At 42.6% G+C, this 16580-nt stretch overlaps 1 protein-coding gene across 1 annotated transcript in view; it reads left to right on the top strand.

Moving 5' to 3' along the window:
* Positions 1 to 16580, top strand: part of SUDS3 (SDS3 homolog, SIN3A corepressor complex component) — a 47571-nt gene that overhangs the window by 18934 nt on the left and 12057 nt on the right. Inside the window, exons 5-10 of the mRNA XM_036760573.1 lie at positions 2964 to 2983; positions 4241 to 4397; positions 12185 to 12280; positions 13277 to 13338; positions 13513 to 13534; positions 14879 to 14984. Of these exons, the coding sequence (XP_036616468.1) occupies positions 2964 to 2983; positions 4241 to 4397; positions 12185 to 12280; positions 13277 to 13338; positions 13513 to 13534; positions 14879 to 14984 (463 nt within the window). The remainder of the gene's footprint in view (positions 1 to 2963; positions 2984 to 4240; positions 4398 to 12184; positions 12281 to 13276; positions 13339 to 13512; positions 13535 to 14878; positions 14985 to 16580) is intronic.

Raw genomic sequence — 16580 nt, 5'->3', positions numbered from 1 at the left:
TAGAATATAAATATTGTTAATATGCAGTTTTCTAAATCAGTCTGCTGCCTATGGTTTACTGGCCTTGTTTCTATTTCTGTTTGACACCACTGATCTGGCCCATCATTTAAAATGAATCCCAGGTGTACTTGCCAGCTCAGGACCATGGGCCTGGATTGGGGAGGGATGATGTAAGGAATCATGGCTGAGAGTCTCTGCTGGGAAGGCCCCTTGCTGTTGTGCTGTTCCCTTCACCTATGAGAGAGGAATCTCCAGGGCTTTTTGGCCAGTATCAACACTACTGGTGTGAATCTGCAGTCATAGATGCTCAGGTGGAATTGGTATTTTAGGTTGTCCCAAAGCCTGTTTCTGGGAATAGAGTTACTCCTTTCTTACCTGATAGCTTGTGCCTCCTCTGTGGAGGTCTCCTTTAATTGCTTCAAGCTCAGCACACTTTCCCAGGCTTCCCATGTTTTCAAAATGGATGGATCTGGAGAAGCAAGAAGATGTCCTTGGTCTGTTCTATACCACCAATTCATTCAACATAGAATGTCTGTGTCACTATGGAGGGTGCAGAGAACTAGACCGCCTGGCCCCAGCCTTTGAATTGGGGAGATCCAATATTCAGAACTACAGAATTAAATGAATACAAGCATTGAGTGACAAGACGCTAGTAGAAGAGAAGTTGGTAGCAATATGTGGTTAGATGAGAACCAGATGAGTGACCCAGACAGTCAGCATTGTAGTTTGTAGGAGGCAAAGTTCCCTATAGATGTAGAAGTTCTTAGTAAGTTGTTGAATCTGTCTCCTCTCCTAACATTTGGGGGGGGGGGCAGGGCAGTTGGGGTTAAGTGACTTGGCCAAGGTCACACAGCTAGTACATGTGTCAAGTGTCTGAGGCTGCGTTTGAACTCAAGTCCTCCTGACTCCAAGGCCGGTGCTCTACTCACTGCACCACCTAGCTGCCCCCTCCTAACATTTTTCTGAATGTGTATCAGGTACTTTGCCTGGCCGGGCGAACCAAGTGAAAGACAGGGAAATCCAGGGCTGTTGCCATTGGTTCATTGTAGCACCTGGTACAAGTCACTGAGCTAATTTTCTCCTTCATTTCTCTACTCCTAAAGTGAGATCGATGATAACTGTACCTTTAGAACTGCCTGGGAATATTGTGAGGGCCCCTGAGAACTGATATGTAGCATTTTACATTTCCTAAAGGTACTTTGTGAATACAAAGGAGCCCTAATATAGTTTTGCTTTTTAAAAATTCTCTTCCCCAATTCTTAATCTCTTCCTTTAAATCCTTTCCTTGTAAATAAACTTTTTTTTGTTTCCAAGTGATATTGCCAAGTATTGAAAGAACTGCTGTAACTCAGTAGTTGACTGAACCCTTAAAAATCTTGTCCTTTGCTCATCTTCACCTGCTTTAGTGGTAAAACAAAAGGCTGAAACAACCTAAAGCGCTAATTGTCAGTTTGCTGTGTAAATGTGAATTTTCAGGAACACAACTGAACTTTAGAAGTTTGACAGCTCAGACTTGTGGCACGATAGTGAGGCTGATGGTAAAATGGGACTGATTTCTAGGTGTTTATAGGATTTAGAGATCCCATTATCCAGATATAGAAACTAGGGCCCAGAGACGAGAAGTGACTGGCCCAGGGTCCCACAGGTCCTTGGATCAAAAGATGCCTCTGAGATCATTGACTCTAACTCCTGGCTTTTATAGAAGAGGAAATAGGCCCATCTTAATGTGAAGGAGGCTGCTTTCAAAGTGATGTTCTTAGAGAGAGTTACTTGCTAAGAGTTATAGGAATGAGGATAATAGCACCTACCTTACAGGGTGCTTGTGAGGATTGGGTGAGAGGATTTTTGTTAAATGCTTGTACAGTGTCTGGCACATAGTGGGCTTTCTTAATAAATGTTTATTCTCTTTCCTTCCACTTCCCTGTATCGTATTCCTTTCTGGTTAGAGAGAGGGAAAACTTCTCCTTTTCTTGCTTAAACTCATTCATGCTTCCTTGGCATGTTACCCTCTAGACCTCAATGGGGACCAAGACCCTAAGTGGAGGTTGCCACATGAAAGAGACTAGAGACCATCAGGTCTCTTCGGCTTGGGAAGACCACGGCTGGGAGGGAATGGAGGTGAAGGATTTGGCCCTGGAAGTGACCGTCAGTCATCAGTCCAGGGATTCTTAGCCTTTCTGAATGTGTCATGGACTTCTTTGGCTGGTAGTCTGGTGAAGCCTATGAGCTCCTCAGAAGTGTTTTTCAGTTCATAAAATCCAGAGAATTACAATGGGAGGCAATTATATTGAAATACATTTATTAAAAAAAATTTGTAAGTTCATGGACCCCTGCTTAAGAATCTCTGATGTAGTCCAACCCTTTCATTTTATAGATGAGGAAAGTAGGCCCAAAGGGGTTACATGACAAGGACATACAGGTATTAAGTAACAATTAGGATTCAAGCCTAGGCCTTCTGACTAAATCTGGTGTACTCTCCATGTACTCACTTTGAACACAAGTTAGTGTGGGTGTGCCCACCTAATCACTGAGAAGGCCCAAAGCCTAGGGAACTGAGGTGCTGAAATGTCAGGTCTCCTCTGCTCTTTCTCACCTAGGAGGAGTTCTGGGGGTGGGTATTGGCTCTCTTTCCTTTTCTGATCTTGAGTTTGTGGCTTGGCCACGCTTTCTCTCTGACTCCATCTTGAATAAACAGTTTCAGGAGAATGTGTCAGTCTTGGGAATTATTGATTAGGGGCTGTACTGCTCTAAATGTAGCAGCATCCATTTAGGACCGTGTCCTACTTAGATGGAAGCACATATTCTTACATCTTTCCCTCTCCTGTGAATATGTTTGAGATGAAAACATTTGGTTTGTGTAATCATGCTTTCATAAAGCAATTACTCTTTCTAAATGATTTCTAATGTTGTCCTGGAAAGGTGACAAAGCTGAGATATCTCATTGTGTGCTTTATCTCTTTCAGAACTTTTCCTTCAGCTGGAAGTAAGTACCATTGACCTACTAGAAATGTAAGTTCTTTTGTGACTGGCATTTTGTTCTTCTAAACCAGGTGCCTATTCTTTCAGAATTTTCTAGAAGCCTTTGCTGTCTGCTCAGCAGGTTATCATAGGGGTCATGTAATGAGAGTTCACACACCGAGCTTTCATCCTCAGTACCATGGGATTGGATGCTTGATCTCACTTTAGTCATTCCACCTTTTTATTCTTGGTTGGTGGGCTTTGCTTATCATCAAAAAGGATTAAGAGAGTTGCTCTCCAGTTTTAATTACCTAATTTTAGGGACAGTTGGAATCTGCTTTGAATTGTAATGTGCTTCGAATTGTAACAGACTGTTATTCAGATATGTTGGTTCTCCATCAAGCCTTGCTTTTAAAGTAGTTCTGTGGGTCGACATACAGCTGAGGTGCTGAGGGCCATCAGAGAGACTGCTGCATTTATTCCTTTTCACCCCTTGTTGTGTTTGCTTGCTGCTTGTGGGAAGGGCGCTCAGGGTTTTAGCATTGGCATGTTGTACGTAAGGGTTCCAAGCTCTGTCTCACGTACAGCGTAAGCTGTATTTATCATCACGGTTATGACCTTGTTCCTGGGTTTCTGATTCTCTTCCTTTACAAAGTTAGCAAAGGAGTTTTATAGATGCTGAGGGTTTTCATTCCAATGTCATTTCTCTTCCATTATATCTTAAACTTATTTTACCAGATCATAAAAGGAAGCCTGGCTTCCTTTCATTGTTCACTTTTGGACTAAACTTGAATATACGTGTTTAGTCATTTTTCCTTTTTGAAAAATGTGATTTTTTTTTAAAAGAGATTCCAAACTTAGGAACCGTCAACAAAAACATTCAGCTACACAAAATAAGACCATAAACTTCAAATTAGTACCTTTTTTGAGTGCAAAAGCATGCTATATGTTCCTTATTGTTTTTTGAGTAACTTCTATAATGTCTTTGGGTCAAACCAGTGAGTCTGTGGGAACTGATGTATAGGAAACTATTCAGTGAAAGATCTGTTTCAAAAAGCATGTGACCAAATCTAAACAAAAGCTGAGTGCTACTCTTCTGATTTTGACTGGCAGACCTGCGGGCAGGTGGGTGGCTTGGTGGGCAGCGGCAGCTGCTGTGTGGATGGAACCAGCACGGAGAGATGGAAGTGGAGGACCCGATCTGTCAGGGAGAGCTGGCCTTAGGCTAGCACGTTGGCAGTTACTACCTTCCTCTCATCCCCTGTTCTTTCACCCACTCTAGACAGAACAGGTGGAGAGGAATTACATTAAGGAGAAGAAGGCTGCTGTGAAGGAGTTTGAGGACAAGAAGGTGGAGCTAAAGGAGAACCTGATTGCCGAGCTTGAGGAAAAGAAGAAGATGATTGAAAATGAGAAGCTGACCATGGAGCTGACAGGAGGTACGACAGCAGGAAGGGAGATGGCCCAGGAGTGACTTAGCCTCCCTCTCCAGTTTTATTGCTTTTTCTTTTGTATCCTCTTCATTGTGGTATTAGGTTCCACCATCAGAATTACTGGCCAGAAGGAGGCCAATACATTCTCCTGTGTTTATACAGCCCCTGTGTTGTCTGCTCTTCTTTGCCTTGGGAAGAACATTGCATTTGAGGTTAGAGGCCCTGGCTTTAAATCCCATTTTTCCTGACTTACCTGTGTGGCCTTGGGGAAATGACTCATCTTCTCTGTGCTTCAGTGTCTTCCTCTGTAAAATGAGGAAATTGGATAAGAATTAGGGATTCTGAACCTTCTTTTGTATCACAGACCTGTTTGGGCACTTTTAAGTGCGTAAAATACATAGGGTTATATAAAGGGAAACATTATATTGACACTTATCAGAATCTTGTGGGTTTTTTCTCCCTCTCAAAAACAAATTTCTGGACCCCAGATTTGGAGCCCCTGGCCTAGATGATCGATCCAGTTCTAAACCATAGAATTATTCCTGAGTGTCTTAGATGTATCAGTCCATGGCCTTGGGAAAGCCTCTCTTTTCATCGTGAAAGTGGTATAGGAAGTCCATCTACCTTAGGGCCCACATGGGAGTCAGTACCATGGAAAGAACAGTAAATTGGAAGTCAGAAGACCTGAGTTCAAATTCAACCTTGGATATGACTTAGCTCTTTGGTCTAGTCACTTCCCTTCTTGGCCTCAGTTTTCACATCTAGAAAACCCAGATGTTCTCTAAGGTCCCTTTGTGGGCAGCTAGGGGGCACCATAGTGCAAAGAGTGCTGGGCCTGGAGGCAGAAAGCCTCATTTTCCTGGGTTCAAATCCAGCCTCAGACACTTATTAGCTGTGACACTTTACTGTGTTTGCCTGTATTCCTTAAAGTCAGACACAGCTGAAAATGACTGAACAACAACAAAGTCCGTTTCAGCCCTGGATTTCTGTGACTTCTTACTAGTCTGTAGACTAGACTAGGCCCATTTTGCCCATGACTTTTATCATGAATTGAAAAAATAAAATGCTGTTCCAGCAGAAGGAGCTAAAGCTGAATGTTTTCTGTGGAGGTGGCAAAGTTAAATTGGCCCCAGATCCAGCTCCCTGCCTCCTCCTTCTAGGATTTATTAATCTACATATGGGAACTCAGCAGGGTGTAGGCAAGTTTAAGTGAGAGGCAATAAGGGCTGACTCCCGTCTGTTGCCATATGTAGACTGATGAATCCTAGAATGATACAGGGCAGGAGCTGGCTCGAAGTTAGTTTCTTGCAACTTGGCATGGTTTCACTTTGGAAGTCCTACAAGAAAAGTTAAGATTGGAGTTTTAGGTCTGGCTTAAGCAGCTAAAGTGATAAGCCTTTCTGTATGTAAGGCATTCTTTAGCAGTCCTGGCTAGAATGTGTGAATGAATGCTTTGTTATTTTTTTAAAGCCTTCATTCGGAGCCAGGCCATCTCACTTGCTGTCTTTGTGATTGACTTTGAAACCAAAAGGAGTCATCGAAGCTTTATACCCACTGGGTGCTCCATGCCAAGACTCTTACTTTAATGCATCCGTATACTGTCGATCTCAGTTATACAAACTTGATTCCTAGCTTGATTCCACCTCCAGAGGCATGTTAGAGGTGCAGAGTGGTTGGGCCTCTTTGAAAAATTGATTCTATAATGGATTCCTTACTGAAGGGTTTTGCAAAAGAAATGACTTCTCTAGATGCCTTTCAGAGAGCCCACAGTAATCTATCTTGTGTGTGGGTAGTCTGGAGAGGGAGCTTTGAGCAGCAGTCCCTTATTTTGTACTTGCTAGAATGTTTTTTTAATTAGACCGATAACTGTGCTGGCCCTATCTGTTACCCAGTTTCCCTGCCTGTTTCTCAACTTGCACCATTTTCTTTGCCTGTGGTTAAGGCTGGCACTGCTACATTATCGCTCTCTGCTCTACCTACCAGATGTTCATGTGATTTCATTAGGCAAGTGGGAAATGGAGCTAGCTCATAGACTCTCCCCTTCCATCTGCAGGGAGGAGGATTATCATCTTACCTGTGATTTGGCATCAGGATTGTTGAAGTGAGAGATGTATTGTCAGGCCAGGGAGTTCTGCAGCTCCTGCCAGATTCCAAACTGGGTCATGGGGCATCCTCAGTGACTGAGAGGATGAGTCCAAATGGAAACAAAAGACACCTGGAGGGGCATCATTTTTTACTCAATAAAATAGATTACAGAGGCACATTTGAATCCAGGCAGGGACACTAAAAGTACCAATTTCTTTCCTCAAGCCATTTGGTACCCTTGGTGTGGAAGGCACTGCCAAGGTAATAACTGATTGTCCCAAATAAAGGTACTGGGGCCGGAAGGATAATTAGCCTTTCCACAGATGGTGCTGCTATGGTATTGAATTAAAGGCCTGACTGCATGCCTGGAATTGAGTGACTTGTCTCACCTTTATGGACCAGTGCCATCCTTGTTCTGCTGAGATCTGTCCAGAAGAGAGATTTCCTAAAAAGAAGGCCTTTACTTGTGAATATGAAGAACTCTTTTTTTTTTTTTTCCCAGAAATAACTGGGGTTTGGAGCTGGCTTAGATGACCTGCTCCTTTGAAAGCTGAATCACCAGGGTATGGCTTGCTCTCTTAGAATGTGGTCTTGGTGACTTGATCTACTTGAATCCATTGACAAATATTTGTAGCACAGATTACATTGACCCCCCAAGCTTTCTGCTTAAAGGAGTATGGGGAGTTTTGCACATTGTGTTGGAGATATACAAAGATGAGATGGATTTTTCATGCTGTGTGGAAGGAAGTGAATTGAATCAAGACAGATAGAGGCCCTTGGCTGCAGGTCTTGGACTTACATTGGAACAGGGTTCCTGAAGCAAGCAGTGAAAGCTTGAAAAGATATACCTTCTATTTTTCAAACCCTTCTTTCGTGCTCCGTAGTTGATTTTTTTGGCCCACTTTCAGTTGTCATCCATTTCTTTGTCACTTTGGATATTTGTAATCTTGGCTCGTTCATCTCTCAGTTTCCTATGTAAATTCTTTGTAATCATAGCCTCTAGGTGATACTGTAGAGCTAAGATTTGTGGGCTTTTGTAGAGTGCCTTCCCTGATCTTGTTTGATCTTCTCAGTAACACTGTTAGAAAGGTACCATTATCCCCACTTTATAGATGAAGAAAGTGGGCCTTTGAGAGGTTGAGACACTGGGCTGTGGTCACACAGTTTGGTTGGTGATAAGATTAGAACTCATGTCTTCCTAATTGTTAGGCCATTTTGCATTGACCTCCTGCTTCCTTTTTATCACACTCTATTTATTACAAAATACTTAATCTGTGTTATTGCATTGATCCTCACAATTTGGGACCCTTGGAAAAGCCAGGATCACACAGCTGCCCCAGGGGCACTAACCTGGATTCCAGTTTTGATCCCCAGTCCAGTGCTGAGCTTCATTAAGCTGTGGGATTTCTTTTGTACTATGCTGGTTCAGGGGCTGGTGTGGCTCACTCACGGGCCTTGGGAGTGGCCATGCTGATGCTGGTGCACAACCTTAAGGTTTTGGAGTATAGCCATATGCGCATTGTTGGGCCTGGTGCTTCCCAGAATAGGCAGAGAGAGATGGGGTTTGAGGAGATTACATAGCTTCAGCAGAATAGAGAGAAAGGCGTGTTTTCCCATAAATAAGGGATGAAAGTGCAGAGAGTTATATGTCTAACCAAATACTTATGCTGTAGAGGCAGGGCGATAAGGTCATAGACTTAGCACTTGAAGGAAGTGGCGAGTCCATCTAAGCTAGCCCCCCTGGTTCACCAATGAGGAGACAAGACCCAGAGAAAGGAAGCTTGGCCAGGGTCCCAAAAGTCATGAGGAGTAGAATGAGATTCAAACTCAGGCCCTTTGCCTCTGAGGCCAGCACTTTTTCCACTGTAGGGGGGGGGAGAGAGAGTGAGAGAGAGCGTGTGTGTGTTCTGCTGCTAATGGGTCTTAAGGAATAGGAGGAACCTATCTGGTGGGTTGGGAGAGCCCTATTAATCTCAGCTATATGGACTTTTTTCATATTGTTTTATTCACGTGAGATTTTTCAGGCATCTGAAAGCTTTGGCTTAAAGTTGCAGAGGTAGGCCTCCTTTATTTCACTGTCGCTAGTCAACTAAGTATCTTCCTAATCCAATACAATAAACATTAATTGCAGTAGTGGATGCAGTTAAAGGGTGTTGGGTGCCACCATGCAAAGACAAAACCAAACAGTCCAGGACCTCAGGAAGCCTACGTTGTTGTGGGGATGCAGCTTCCAGAGAGAAGTGCAAAGTAATATTAGGAAAGGAAGAAAGACTGTCCACAGCCGAGTAGATCTGAAAAGGTTTCAGGTGGAGGCAGCACCTGGGCTGGGCACTGAAGGAACCTGGGATCTGAAGAGGTGAGGAGAATTCCAGGCCTGGGAGGTAGTAAGTACAAATGCAGGATTGTAGAGCTTATCCAGTTAAGCTGCAACAAAGAGTCCGTGAAGCCTAGAAAGAGAGGTCGAGGTCAGATTATAGAAGAATTGAAATGGCAAGCTGAGGAATTAGAGGTGATGATGATGATGATGATGATGGTAGCTAACCTGTTACGTGCCAGGTGCTGGGCTAAGTGCTGTACAGTTATCTCTTGGGAGGTAATTGCTATTATTAGTCTGCCTCTTTTACAGATGAGGAAACTGAGACAAACAGAGATGTTAAGTGACTTGTCCAGAATCACACAGCTAGCAAGAGTCTAAATCAGGATTGGAACTCAGAATTTCCTGACTCCAGGCCTGGCACTGTGTTCACTGTGCCACCTACTTGCCAATAGGGAACCGCTAGAGATTTCTGAAAAGAGGGGCGATGTAGTCAGATGTTAAGAATATGATTTTGGCAGTTGTGTGGAGGGTGGCTGGATTGGGGAGAGCCTGGACATCGAGAGACCAGTTAGAAAGCTGTTGCAATAGTCCAAGTGAAGGGCGGTGAGGACTTGCAGTAGGTAGAGGTTGTGTGAAGGAAAAGATGTTGTAAAAGTAGAATTGACAAGACTTGGCGGTTGGTTGAAAAGCAGAGTGAAGGATCCTTCCGAGGTTGTGAGCCCGGCTGATGGGAATTATAACAGAAACAGGGAGATTTCAAGGAAAGGGTCAGACTTTTTTTTAGGAAAATAAGAATTCCGTTTTGGTTGTGACATCCAGGTGAAGGTGTCTAACAGGAAGTTGGTGTTGGGAGGCTGGGGTTGAAGAGGGAGGTGAGGGCTGGATAACCAGATTTGTCAGCTTGGTAGTTCATGAAATTGTAGATCGTTAAACTCATGAGAGCTGTAGAAGGCCCAGAACAGAGCCTCGGGTATTCCCATGCTCAGTGAGCGGGGGATGAGTGCTGGTTCAGCAGAAGAGACTAAAGATTTTCTCTTTGATCCTGGAGATAATAGGGAGCTGTTGGAATTTGTTGAGTAGAGGGGTGACATGGTCAGATCCACACTTTAGGAGGATCAAGTTAAGGGGGGTGAGATAGATAGACCAATCAGCAGGTTTTTGTTAAAGTAGTGATGGAGACCTGCACCTGGGTGGTAGTGCTGGCATAGGAGAGAAGGGGGCCTGTATGGGGGGCTGTAGGGAAATGAGGAGTGGGAGATGACTCCTAACTTGTGAGCCTGGTGAAGTGGTGGTACCTTTTACAGTGATATCAAAAGTCAGGAAGAAGGGAAGGTTTAGGGGGAAAGACAATGAGCTCTGCAAAATGTGGGTGGTATTGATGGTGTTATTATAGGTCAGTTTTTTTCCAAAATTATTGGGAACACGTACATTATCTTAACAGTTCTTTCTTTTACTCTTCTGTTTCTTCCCACCTTCCAAATCCATGCTAGACTTAATCTGTCAGCCACTTGATATCCAGAAAGAAGACCTTTCAGAGCCAAATACAGGCTGATTCCTCCTGCTTTCAAGACATGTATGTCAGGGCTCTTTCTTAGGAGACTCTTTGATGTCTTCATGGAAGGAACATGATAAAGATGTACAGTACTATTTTTCTCATTCCTCTAGTAGCTACTGTTTTCGTGATACATTTTTGGGTTTGGTCATCTCACATGATGCTTTTTTTTTTTCAGGCTAGTGAGTATTCACAGTGTTGTTAAGGTGTAACCAGAATGGCCTTTGTTTTCTTTGAGTGACTCAATTTATCTCAGTGAGCTTTACTAGGTGCTAAGCCCCAGGCCCAAACCCCATTAGGTGTTAATGTAATCCATGTGGATGTGAACATCCCAGGGTCCTAAGGGGAGGGGCCAACTCAAGACCCAATCACCAGAGCCTGAGCTCTGGTGATTCAGATGATGTTTGATTTCTGAAGCCCTATAAGAAGGGAGGACAGAGCCATTTGTGTGGGCCTCTGGAGATGGTGTTGATGAGGAGACTCCAGGCAGCTGTAGTGAAGGAGCCCTCCAGCTTGTAAACCCGGATGTTGAAACTTTGTTGAACTTTGGTAACTATCTGTTGGGACTTGAATCAGACAAAGTCTGTTGATGTCTGTAATTTGTTTGCATTTTGTTTTGAAGTTCAGGGTGCTGGTTTTTTTTCCCCCTGAACTAACTGAATGATATTTGAATTAAAAGTAAGCTTGTCAACCCCTTCACCTTGCTTTCCTTAATTAAGCAGATCGAAAGAACCTGTGCTGTTGGCAGCTTTCTGGGTGCTGGCTGTGGGTGAATCTTATACCCCCACAGAAGCTGCTAGCCAGGTTGTTGAAACATAAGGTCACATAGAAAATGTTAACCGTCGTATGGTTTCTATTTGTGAGCAGCTTCTAGCAAAAGAGAGATTTTTGCAGAATTACATAGTGGCTGAAAAACTAATGCTACTCTGTAGAAATTTAGTCAAGAGACTCCACTAGGAACTACCTGGCCTATAGCCCATTTAGTTTAGTTGTCTCAAAGTACACAGTCTCTTCCAAAAGAGGTTCTCTCCCCCAGTTACTTATCCTTTCTGAGTGCCATCTTACAAACAAGGTTTGAGTATTTGTTGCTTATTTCCCTGTTTCTCACCTGTACCTAGAGATAAGGGCCTACAGTTTTATCCCCATCATCCTTATGAATGCAAAGAGGCACTTTGCCTAACTACCATCTTCTAACAGTTTTCAGCTGTGTAAATGTCCTTTGACATTGTATGGCATAGTATTTATTATATAATCTAGGAGCTGCCTCTTTACTTTAGCAGAATGAACCTTCATGGCTAAATTTGAATTCCAGCAAGCCATCATCTCTGCTTCTCCGCCAGTGTTTTGTTTGAATAATAATGGGCTGGCTTTATTGAGGAATCAAGTTTGGCTTTTTTACAGCAAGTAGCATTTGCTATAGTCAAGAAGCCACGAAAGGTTGTAAAAATAAATGAAAAAAGAAACAAGCCCTGAATTTATTAATGGAGACAAATATAGTATAAAAGCCTCAGAATTATTTATTGGCCAGTGGCCATTAAAAACTGTTGGTAAACCCACTTGTAGGTTCCATTTCCCCTTTTTGAAGGTTGAACAGTTCAATCCCTGGTTTCATCAGTGTACGCAAAAGGATGGCCAATGTTGTAATGGAAGAGTAGGTCTCATTCTAAATTTAAACTTCATAAGCATTGTTGTGCTAAAATCTACAATAAGGGTTGGACTCAACCCATTAATAAACAATCCTGATAATGGTTTGAAGACCTTATAAACTCAGCCTTTAGGAATTGCCATCACTTTCATGCAGGAGTTTGACCTCCTTGTCCATTCCACTTTGTCTCTTAGATTCCATGGAAGTGAAGCCTATCATGACAAGAAAATTGAGGCGGCGGCCGAATGATCCAGTTCCAATCCCAGACAAGAGGAGGAAACCTGCCCCTGATATCCTTGTTTACATAGGGAATAAATTACTTTCTTTAGAAATATTCTGTACTAAATCCTTGTCTTCTTTCATCTCATAGTAGTTGTACATTTGCTCTACAGGGAGTGTTAGTACCTAATTGAAGAATAGATTTAAAACATTGATTCCATGGAGCAAGAATTGACCATTTGTGTCTTTATTTCTAAATGAGCAGTTCTTGACTGTTTTGTGTGTTGTGGACTGTTTTGGCAGTCTGGTGAAACCTGTGGACCTTAAAATCATATTTTCAGATGTGTAAGATGAAACACATAAGATTACAAAGTAAACTGACATACAATTAACAAAGCATTTTTAAAATAAATTGATGGACCCCAGGTTAAGAACCCCTGCTCTTAATCCTCATTTACTGTGTTCTGTGGGTTGGAAAAATTTTTGAAAAGCCTTGTGGGTAAGGAGTTCTTGGTGCTAGCATTGATTTTTAAATTTTAGGTAACTAATTCTGGCTGCCATTTGTTTCTCCAAGTCTTTAAAGTGAGTAGTACCTAGTACCAAGACTAGGGTCTTGCATATCTCAGTGGTCTTTGCCCATGAAAGGTCAAACCAGAGTTAATAGGCTTAAAATGAGAAGTTTCAATTATATCACAAAGCTTTTATAATCAGGTTAGTTGTTGTTTGTTCCCCTCCTCCCCCTTTTTTTTGTTAAGCAGCTTGCCTAGGGTCACACAGCTAGTAAGTGTCAAGTGTCTGAGACCAGATTTGAATTCAGGATTGCCTGTGCTCTATCCACTGTGCCACCAAGCTGCCCCTGTCCTTCATTTTTGATGTCTGTGGTTCTACAACCTTTGGTTGTAGCACAGCACTTTGTGAGTAGCAGAAATTTATTAAGTTGAATTGATTAGGGAATCAAAAATGTTCTGATAAAATCAGCAAGTTACACTTTAAATGTCTTAACTGACTAGATTTCTCTGTGTCTTTGGGAAGCAGAGCACCTACAATTTTTCTTTAATTCTCAACACCCCAGCTGAACTATTTGTTAACAGACGAACAAATCATGGAGGACCTCAGGACGTTAAATAAGGTAGTACTGCTATTTGGTTTCTTGGGAAATATTAGCATTAAGGCTTGAGAAAATGGCTTGCTTCCACTTGATTCATACCCCAAGTTGTATCTGAGAATATCTCAAGTTGATGCCTCAAGTTATATTTGAGGAGATTTTTACTGGAGTTAATTTTTTTTTTTGTTCTTCCTGCAGCTTAAATCACCCAAGAGACCAGGTAAGTGCCTCGTGGGATTGGCATTTGTGTTGTCTGTTGATCCTGTTATAAAAACGTGTAAATACTTGTCCAGGAGTCACTGTAGGGTTGTCTTATTTGATTCATTTGTTTTTCTGAAATAACAGCCTGTTCTCAATCTGCTCAAAGGTACCAAGAGGAGAACCAAAAGGAGACTTTAGTCTTCTCCTCCCTTCCCATTTACTGTTTTACAGATTTTTTAACCTTGTTTATCCTTGGAATTTATTATAAGAGAAATCCGAGGAGTGAGTAGGAAAAGGCTCCTCACTCTTTATATGGCAGACATAAGATATAAGTGTACATTCACCATGCCCATCTGTGTGGTGTAACCAGCAAGATGCCCAGCATTATGAGCTTTCGGGAGTTTAGTGTTAAATATAATTGTTAGCGTTTTGGTCTTTGGTTGTCGCCTTGTAAATATTGCTGTTGCTTCAGGGCCCTTCCAACTCAGTTCTACATTAATCAGTTTTTTAAAGATAAGATGAAAATTCCCCATTTGGATAAAAGAAATAAAAGTCTATCCCTGTGTCATGTCTCTGCACCCTCCCCCTCGCCCCTGGAAGATTTTCTCTGTTGGGTTGCCTTTCCTTGTAGAACATACCTGAATCTCTGAAATCATTGTCAGGGGTCAGGGTGGGGACAGACCTGCGTGAGTCAGTATGGAGTGTATTTTAGACCACTTAGGGCTTTGTGTTTGATAGCCAAAAGTGCTGCTTCAGCCATGCCCTGCACATTTAGTGCCTCTGCTCTGGAAACTAGCTCTGCCTAGTCATGTGCATCTTCTGAAAGACCGTATTATATGGTCTAAATATAGATCACCCCCAATTCAGGCCCTACCTCTAAAATTAGATCTCATTTAAAAGGGGAAGATAAGCTTATGTGTGTGTGCACATGTGCCTGCGTGTGTAGGTATCTATGTAAAAATAGCTATATTTCAGTACAGTTACACAAAATTACTGTATTAAAAATATATTTACCACTAAAGGTTTCTTTAATCCACTAAATATCTTATTCATTTTTGTCATCACTGCTTCCTTTGTCTTTTTCATTTTCCTTTTCGATTGTCATTTTCTTCATAAAGCTGTAATTACAGACTTCACTCAGATTTCATCTGAGCCAGATTTGGGGGGGGGGGGGGAAGTTCAGCCTCCATTTGGACCAGTGTGGTAATTTCATTTTGCTCCATTTCCAAGGCTATTAGAGGAGTTATCCTTTTATCTTATGTAATATTCCCTTGTGGTTTAAGTTTTTCATTGTTAAATGTTCTTCATCAAGCATGTGATCTGGTAACCTGAGCAGTGATTCTGATGGTGTTTGGTTTTTCAGCATCTCCCTCTTCTCCAGAGCATCTCCCTTCTACACCTGCAGAGTCCCCTGCCCAGCGGTTCGAAGCTCGGATAGAAGATGGCAAACTCTACTATGATAAAAGATGGTAGGTGGTGGTTAAAAGAACGCTCATTACTGCTGGGAGGTAGGAGATCCCAAAAGGAACTGAGGGCCAGGGGAGGGAGGAGGAGGGAAAGGGGAATTGGAAGGTTGTTCTGTGTGTCTCTTTGGATTGTTGGTTATGTCTGTGCTTCAGTTAGTTTGGTAGTATTGACCTGGTACTGACTTTAAGTGTAGAGCATAGACTTGGGAGCTATGTTGTGGGCAGTCACTATGAAACTACTTAAAACCTTACCAGCTTCAGATAAGTATGGGTTTTGTTTTTGTTTAGAGGGTGTTTTTTTATTTGTTTTTAGTTTTTTCTTTGGAGAGGCTGTCTGGGTTAAGCGACTTGCCCAGGGTCACACAGCTAGTGAGTGTCAGGTGTCTGAGGCCAGATTTGAACTCTGGTCCACCTGACTCTAGGGCTAGTGCTCTGTCCATTGCGCCACCTAGCTGCCCTCAGATAAATATGTTTAACTAAGGTCAGGGGTCATCACTTTATGTTTTTATAGGATGTGTCTTGGTTAAAGGCTTGCCTCCATTCCCAACATCATTAATTGGTAACAAGAAAACAGGATATTCAGCACAACATTGAAAGGAGCAGTTAATCTCATCAGAGCAGTGTCATAATGAGGCATTTGACTGAATCACATTCCAGTATGGTTTGCTTAGAGGTCACTGACAGGGCATCTTCAAGCTGTGTTGGCGTGGCCTGTGGCACACGGGGTCTTCCTGTCCTGGGCTCTGGGGCCAGACAGACACTCTTCATCTCTTTCAGCAGGTTAGTTTCTTTATTGCCAAAATAAAACAGGGTATCCACCAGTAGTTTAGTGAGCTGTCCAGTATGTGGCCACCCTTTGGTTTCTCTGGCAGCATCGTAAGGAGCCTTGGGAGCGCTTTTGTGGGTTGGGCAGTGAGTGCTCTCCTTGGCACTCAGAAGTCTGGAGTCATCCTCTTTGTGTCATGAACTTGCAGATCTAGACTTTGGCCACCAGGTGGCAGAGGGGGGCAGCCGCACAGACTTAGCGGAGCAGAAGCAGATGACAAATGTTTCCAATCATGAAAACCAAATAACCTTTAAAGAGCAAACCCACACATAAGAACCATCTTCCAAAATGATAAATCTCCCCAGCGTTCTTACGTATGTATGAGTCATAGAGGCCTGTGGTATTTCAGCTGATCATTGTTTTTGTAAGCACGTTGCTGGGCATCTTCCTTCTCCCAAGTTTATCCCAAGACTTTACGAAATGTGTCATATGGGTGAATGATCAGAAAAATCAGAATCTTTCAAAAGAAAATAAAAGTAGACCTGAGAATTCAATTCCCAAGGACAAGTGCTGATGTGCCTGGGCACAAGTCCTGTGGTCAGCCTTGATGGGCTCAGCATGAAGAACCAAAAGAATTTCATCATGACCTCCTCAGATGACAGACACATCTTACATCTTTCACCCATAACTAGAGAAGCTTTATGGTGCTAATTCATGGGTCCAGTCCCTTCCTTTGTCTTTCTCTCTGTCTCTCTCTTCCTCCCTGCCAAACACAAATATAAAGCAGTTCAGGCAAAGCTGTCATTGGAAGAAATGACTAAAGCTTCCCCTGG

This window comes from Trichosurus vulpecula, chromosome 1 (assembly GCF_011100635.1).
Source record: "Trichosurus vulpecula isolate mTriVul1 chromosome 1, mTriVul1.pri, whole genome shotgun sequence".
In the NCBI taxonomy this organism is placed as follows: Eukaryota; Metazoa; Chordata; class Mammalia; order Diprotodontia; family Phalangeridae; genus Trichosurus; species Trichosurus vulpecula.
This window is presented reverse-complemented; position numbering and strand designations above follow the sequence as displayed.